Source organism: Triturus cristatus, chromosome 10, assembly GCF_964204655.1.
Source record: "Triturus cristatus chromosome 10, aTriCri1.1, whole genome shotgun sequence".
Taxonomy (NCBI): Eukaryota; Metazoa; Chordata; class Amphibia; order Caudata; family Salamandridae; genus Triturus; species Triturus cristatus.
The window spans coordinates 88,131,433-88,138,849 of record NC_140593.1 but is presented as its reverse complement, the minus strand read 5'-3'; the positions used below and the strand labels follow the sequence as shown (position 1 = coordinate 88,138,849).

The 7,417-nt window shown below is 52.6% G+C and overlaps 1 protein-coding gene across 1 annotated transcript; it reads right to left on the bottom strand.

Moving 5' to 3' along the window:
• Positions 1-937: 937 nt before the first annotated feature.
• LOC146788897 (uncharacterized) lies at positions 938-3,497 on the bottom strand. The gene is made up of 2 exons (XM_085629955.1): positions 2,970-3,497; positions 938-1,870 (listed from the first exon to the last, which is right to left on the bottom strand). Exons 1-2 carry the CDS (start codon positions 3,349-3,351, stop codon positions 996-998), a joined length of 1,257 nt encoding a protein of 418 aa, XP_085486081.1. The 5' UTR covers positions 3,352-3,497; the 3' UTR covers positions 938-995.
• Positions 3,498-7,417: the final 3,920 nt, after the last annotated feature.

Sequence of the window (7,417 nt, the reverse complement as noted above, 5' to 3'; positions counted from 1 at the left end):
TCCCAACACCACCCCCTGTACAGTCACTCCCGCCACCTGCACAACCATCCCCACCTGTACAGTCACTCCCGCCACCTGCACAACCACCACCAACACCACCACCTGTACAGTCACACCCGCCACCTGCACAACCACCACCACCACCACCTGTACTGTCACACCCGCCACCTGCACAACCACCACCACCACCCCCTGTACAGTCACACCCGCCACCTGCACAACCACCACCAACACCACCTGTACTGTCACACCCGCCACCTGCACAACCACCACCACCACCACCTGTACAGTCACACCCGCCACCTGCACAACCACCACCACCAGCACCTGTACTGTCACACCCGCCACCTGCACAACCACCACCACCACCTGTACAGCCATCAAGTGTGCAAACACCATCTGCCACAGCACATGTGGATGACCCTGGACAGTCCCTTGGACAGTACCCACCTCCACGTAGGCGGCGAGCCAGACCTGAGCACTCGGAGCGGTCATCCCCCCCCAAATTGCGGCGTCGCACTCACCAGTGACAGGAACCCGGGACAATGTGATCACGTGTTTGTGTGTGCACCAAATAAACACCTACCAAAACTAATCATCTGTTGTGTATCATGTCCTGTGTAACGTTGCAGGTGGCCTGGAGATGTGAGAAGGTATGTGTGTGTGTGACACAGTTACAAGTGTGACCCATCGTTGCAACCAGCCATTATGTGCATAGCAGATGACCCATCAAATATGTGTCCATATTCAGAACCAGACATTCAGAATGAAGTTAAACAAGTGGAAGTTATGAGTATTCCAAATTGTATTTTGAGAAGGTACATAAGAACAACCGTCCGTTTGGAAGGGAGAAAGGAAAACAAATGAAGATCTTAATGCAGAGGGAGATGTGAACCTGGATTGGGGTGGGGCAAAAAAAATATAACACGTCAGGGAGCGTCAGGGAAAACAGTCTATTTACAAGGGGAAAATGAAATAGTTGTTCACGTCTAAAGTCAAGTGTCCTTCTGGTCATCCTCTAGGACCACAATGTCCAGATCCTCAGAGTCCGATGCAGGCACACGTCTGGCGGGTGCAGGAACAGGCACCACTTGGGTTCGTGCCACACGAGGAGTACGGGGGGAAACAGTGTGGGGCAATGGACAGGGGGAGACATTGACAGTGGTATGGGAAGGGATTGGGGAGACAACAGACGACATGGCTGCGGGCAGTGAATTGATGGCGGTGGTGAGGGTGGCCATACATCGGAGCATGTCCTCTCGCATCATGCGTACCTCCATACACACTTGTAGCGCGATGCGAGCGGACATGTCTGGCTGACCCTCACACATCCACATCAGGTCCACTGGCACAGCCACAGGAGGAACAACACCGGGAGGGGCCTGGGGGGAAGAGGAGGGATGTGGTGCCTGAGGTCCGGAGCCAATGATGTTGGGGAGCTGGCGGCTACGATGAGGGGGACTGGTTGCAGGGGATGCAGCTGGGTCCCCCGATGGAATGGGGAACTCTAGAGGTAGGGAGGGGCTGATGGCAGGCCCAGATTGTTTGTTGGCCTGCCCCGAGGACACCTTTTCAGGGACCACAGGTGAAGAATCCTGAGGAGAGTTGCTCTCCAACACCTCATGGTCCGAGGTGTCGTGTTCACCCCCCCCCCAATCAATGTCTGCAGCCTCCACCTGGGATGTGGCACCAGCATCAGGGTGTCCCTTGTCAGTCTGGGTGGGCGCAATCCCCTTGCCTCTTGATGTTGAGGGTCCCTCCTCATCCTCCTCTTCCTCGCTGGTGGAAAGTGGGTGTAGCCGCCGCCGAACTGGTGGCCTCTTGCTCCGGACCAGGTCCTGCTGCCCTTCTGTTCCGCCAGCTGTGCCTGCTGAAATGTAAGCAAAATCCGAATGTTATGTTTGTGTCATGCAGGACGAGACACATTCATAGGATCCAAGGTCAGACTTATTTTCCTCTGATCACACTCAATAGTTGTCAGTGTCTATGAGCTGACATTACGTGTATGTTCACCGTCAGGTCCTGGATTGAGTCTGACATGGCCATCTCACGTGGATGTGTGTGGCTTACACGACTGTATTGGCCAACCCTCAACCTGGCATTCTAGGGATCTGTGTGTCCTGCCACAGCTACATGTGTAGGTTCCAAAAGCAGTCCACCAATGGAGAACATGAAGTCCAGAATCTCAGATTATGGCCATTCATAGGGAGTCGCAGCTATTTAAGGTCTGGACAAGTGTCATCTGCTTTGTAGCATTGTATGGGACACAACAAGTGGCGAATGTGGGTCACACATGCACTGAGGCTCTGGCCTATTTCTGTAGCCAAATTGTGAGTCTAGCCTTTGGCTGTCCCCACACATGTACTGACAATCCAGTGGCACATATTGGCTTTGGTGACTGATATGGTAATGCTGTACACCGCTGAACACTGGGGGAATTTAGTGATAGCTACCTGTACATGTGAAACAGGCCACTGAGGCTGAGACGTCTGTCAGTGAACACCCCTTGTAAATTTAGAAGCGCTTAAGAGTGATGAAAGGATGTCAAAGTCTGTCTTGACTCCATGCCACATGATGTTTTGTCACAATTGGAACCCACACTCTAAAAATGCTATGCAAGTCATAGCATCCAATACCCTTTGGCCTGCCATGCGCACACAGGACAGTGTCTGTACCATTGCTCATCCAATGCACACATGATTTCCTAGTGCCAATTGTAGTGGTGCGGGAAGAGCTGATTTCAGTCCAAATGCACAAATATGGCTCATTTAGCCAGTTGTCATGGCGAGACTCCAACTCCCAAAATGCACTCTGCCCTGTACAGTCCATATGCCACAGTGTGCCTTTTTAAGCTTGGTTACTGCTGCATGGACACGGAATCTGTGAATGGAGGCATCGGACACACAATGGTACAGCACTGTTTCACTCACATCATACTCCCAGACACATTTAGCATATGATGCACTTACCATGTCCCTGCTGCTCCTGCTCCTCCAGCTGAGCATGGAGGGTCGGCCAAGCTGATCGCAGGACCCTCCTGTACAGTGGGGATAGGCGAGGACGATGCACATGGTGCTGGGAAGACTGGCCCACCAGCTCCTCAGCCTTGTGCCGGGCCCACCGTTTTAGGTCCTCCCAGCGCTTGCGGCATGCCCTCGCACGCCTGGTGTGGACTCCCACTGCACTGCAGCGTTCGGCGATGTTGGCCCACAGCCTGGCCCGGGCTGCATTGCTCAGCTGGTGTTCAGGGTCCCCATATAGCTGAGAAAATTTGGCCAGCACCCCCTCAGCCAAGATGTCCAACTCACTTTCAGTGAAAGGGGGTGCCTTCTCTTCGTAACCCTCAGCCATTATGGGGATAATAAGAAGGATGAGAGCAGCAGGATGTCAGAGGATCTGTCTGTGATAGAGGATGACTCAGAATGAACACAAAATGGCAGCAAACTATTTCCTGTGATGTATTTCCTGCCTCCCACTTCCTGTAAAACATTTCCTGAATGAAATTATGTGTTCCGGGTCATTTTCGGAGTTTACGGCCCGTAAACGCAGTTTCCGGTTCCGGAGCGGGAGGTCCGCACACGGGCCGTACGCCGCGTGATCGGCGTTTCCGCACACGGGCCGTACGCTCCGTAATCGGAGCTTCCGCTTTTTGGCCGCAAATTCCGAAAATGACCCGGAACATATTTTTCCATACAGGAAATGTTTTACAGGGAGTGGGAGGCAGCAAATACATCACAGGAAGTAGTTGCCTGCCATTTTGTAGTCATCCAGATCCATCCACAATCTGGGATCACATCTACTGCCATCCTGCTGTTCTGTTCTGGATAAAAAAGTAAAGACAGTGCATGTGAGAATTAATTAAATGTGACAAGAGGGTGAAGTGACCATTTCAAGACATGTCTGCAGTTTCTGTTTCAGTTTCTCATGCTTTGCATTATGGTACATGTAGTCCATATTAGGTGCTCATTTGCAGAGTTGTGTGATGTGTTCCAGAACATTGTGTTTGAGAAGTGTGGATATATCACTAACACAGGGGGGCAGAGTTACGGCTACGGACGCATCTCTGCTAATCAGCAGAGATGCGTCAGAAGAGTTGCGATGCATCTGCCCACCCGTGCGCCAACACAGATGCGCGGCATTGAAATTTCGGTGCACCGTGCAGCTCGGATGTGCAGATGCGTACGCATCCCCCGTTGGAAAGGCGGCGCATTGCTGGAGTTGCGTCGCATGCACAACGCAGCTCCAGCAAGGCTCGGGGGTGCCCTATCCCTATGATGCTGCGTCAATCCTTACGCCTGCTTCAAGCAGGCGCAGGGTTTTGACGCAGCATGGCCTTAAAAGTGACTGAGTGAAATATTCTAGATTTTTAGGAGGCGTTTCTGCGCACGGAAGGCCCCCCCCCCCTGCACCAGAACACCTACATGTGGCGCAGGCCTTTACAACGTGACGCATCTCCCAGATGCTTCATATAGTACATTCCCCGCAGCATGGGGCTGGCTTTGCACCACCGCAGCGTCACAAAAGTGACGCAACGGCAGCGTGAAAGGGCCGCAAAGCCCACATTAATCTGCCCCATGGCGTCTGATTGACCCATTGCATCACTCACGTCGTGGGCGCATCATTTGTGGGGGAGTAACATCTGTTGATGGCACAGGGCCGACAATGCTATGGTTATGGCCTTTTCTGATTAAGAGACCCATCCTCATGAGGTCCGGCTGTGTCATGCATCTGTGGCTATAGATTCTTTCGGGACATCCACTACACTGATCGCTGACATGGGCACATGTGCTGATGCAGGCTCAACGTTTTGACTACTGTCAAGAGCTGTGATTAACATGCAGTTAGTGTGGCTTGCAAAGTAGCCTCAGGAAGGAATTTATTGACACAGTCGTGTATATCCAAGTTTCATCATTGGCAACAGACAGCAATCCACATTTGGTCCATTCCACTACAGGTTGCTCATGTGAAGAACGTGGCAACAAGCTGCTCACGGACTTGCATGCCCTGACCTCGGTTATGTGCCATGGCCCGGTTTCCCAGATTCATAGGTAGCCGAGGTTCCAGTGGTATCTGTAAGCCATGCGTTAAGGCAATGTTGTGCAAGACACAACAGGCTAGTATGATCTTGCACACTACTTCTGGGGAGTACTGCAGCACCCCCCCTGTACGGTCGAGACATCTGAATCGCGACTTCAACAGACCAAAAGTGCGCTCTATGATGGCTCGAGTCCGTATGTGTGCCCTATTGTACCTACGCTGTGGTACAGTGTCTGCACGCCTGTAAGGGGTGAGGAGATGTGGGGTAAGTGCATACCCAGCGTCACCTAAGTAGAGGGGAAAGGGCAGTTGGTTAGATTTCCCTCTTTGACTTGCACAGGACATGATCTATACTGTATTACATGCATTGTCAGGTGGGCCCTGTATCTAGCTTTATGAATCTTAAAGTACTATGGTTAATTGTGGGGGGCATTCAGACATTTCAAAAACACATAAACCTCCTTTCTAACGCTTGGTACTTACCCAGTAGCCACATGTTGCCAAATTCTCCCGCAGCTATCCGCCGGGCAAGAGGTGACATGCGGAATATGAAGCTGTCATGGGTACTGCCGGGGAACACCGCATGCACATCAATGAACCTCCCTCTGGAATCACAGACAGCTTGCACGTTGATGGAATGCCATCTGTGTCTATTGCAGAAGATGTGTGCAATGTGGCGGGGTGGCTGCAGGGCCACATGGGTACAGTCAATTGCACCCAGCACACGTGGAAATTGTGCAATGCGAAAGAAATCTCGTACTGCCCTTTGTCTCAGGGCCAGTGTCGGTGGCATATGTATGTGGAGGTGGGATCTTGCAGTGATGCATCGCAGTACCTGATGCAGGCACCGCGACTGGCTTGCCTGGGATATGCCCACATGGTCACTGGAGACCCTTTGGAATGAGCCAGTGGCGAAGAAATGGAGCGCTGATAGGATCTTGAGGTATGCTGGTATTGCATGTGAGCAGCAGGTCACGGAGTCAAGTTCCTGCTCCCACTCACATACCATTTCCAAGATGATTTCTGGAGGGAAACGGTACCTGGCCCTTATATCTTGACTGGACATTCCAAATAAGTTGATCCTCTGTCTGAAGATCCTCTCTGCTCTGGCTCTCATCCTCCTCCTCCTCCTCAAGTGGTTTTGGTGCATGGCAAGGGGCAGTGCAACAAACACATTCAGTGACATGTTGAAAGGGTTTGTGTGTGTCTGCTCTGCAGTTATACGTGGTGCCGAGCTAGGATTGGCTGGAGTGCGTCAGCTGATGCATGGTGGGGGATGGTAGGGACTTGAACAGGTGTTTCCCCTTGGCTCAAATGATCAATGGCAACAGTGATGTAGTCTGGTCCCAATTCTGATGTTCCGGCCCGAGAGCGGAATTTCCGGCCCGAGAGCGGAAATTCCGGCCCGAGAGCGGAGTTTCTGGCCCGAGAGCGGCTAATCCGTCCTTAAAGCGGAGTTTCCGGCCCGCATGCGGGCTTCCCGCTCCGGGCCCGGAAACTCCGCTCCGGGTGCGGAAAATCCGGCCCGGGTGCGGACGTAAGTTTAGTGGTCGTAAATGGATTCTGTGAATAGCAAAAGTCCTAAGTTCATTTTGTGAATCGCAAAAGTAGTAAGTTCATTCTGTGAATACCAGAAGTACTAGGTGCATTCTGTGAATACCAGAATGGTACTAAGTTTAGGATTTAGTCTTAAGTTTGTTCTGTGAATCGGGCCCTTAGTGTTTTCCCTTGAATTGTCTCGGTCCCCACCTGTCAGGATGGAGTTCGAGCTGGCCAAACTAGAAATGTATACGGTGGCGCAGCTGAAGGAGTTCTGTCAGGGGATGGGGGTGTCCGTCAGGCAAGGCGCCAGGAGAGAGGACCTTCAGAAAGCCTTGAGGGCATGGGTAGTGGCCCACCCGGGAGAGAGAGGGGACGAGGGGCAGGGGGAGCCAGGCGCGCCGGGGGAGCCGGGCGCTCGGGGAGAACCGGGCACTCCAGGAGAGTTGGACCTACTGCAGGTGGATGTTAGTGACAATGTGCTGCCAGGGAGACGTTCCAGGGCAGGCAGTAGTGTGTCAGCAGGGAATGTGTCGGTGGAGGAGTATGAGGACAGGGGGGAGGAGAGGCAGTTGAGGTTGGAGCTTGCTAGGATGGAGTAGGAGAGAGAGGAGAAGAGGCTAGCCATGGAGGAAAGGAAGCTTGCGCATGAGCTCAGCCTGAAGGAGTTGGAGTTGAAAGCTTTGCAGCTAGGGGCGCAAGGCAACAGGAATGGTGGCAGCGTACCCGCTGAGGTTCCACGAGAGCCTAAGATCCATCTACCGAGGGAGGTGGTGGCCAGTTTTAGTGTTGGGGATGACGTAGATAAGTGGCTGATGGTGTATGAGGTGTCCTTGGTAGC

Coding starts and splice junctions, on each gene's coding strand:
- LOC146788897 (XM_085629955.1), bottom strand. CDS start 3,351: ATGGCTGAGGGTTACGAAGAGAAGGCACCCCCTTTCACTGAAAGTGAG. Junction 1,871..2,969: donor GCAGGAGCAGCAGGGACATG/GTAAGTGCATCA, acceptor CTTACATTTCAG/CAGGCACAGCTGGCGGAACA.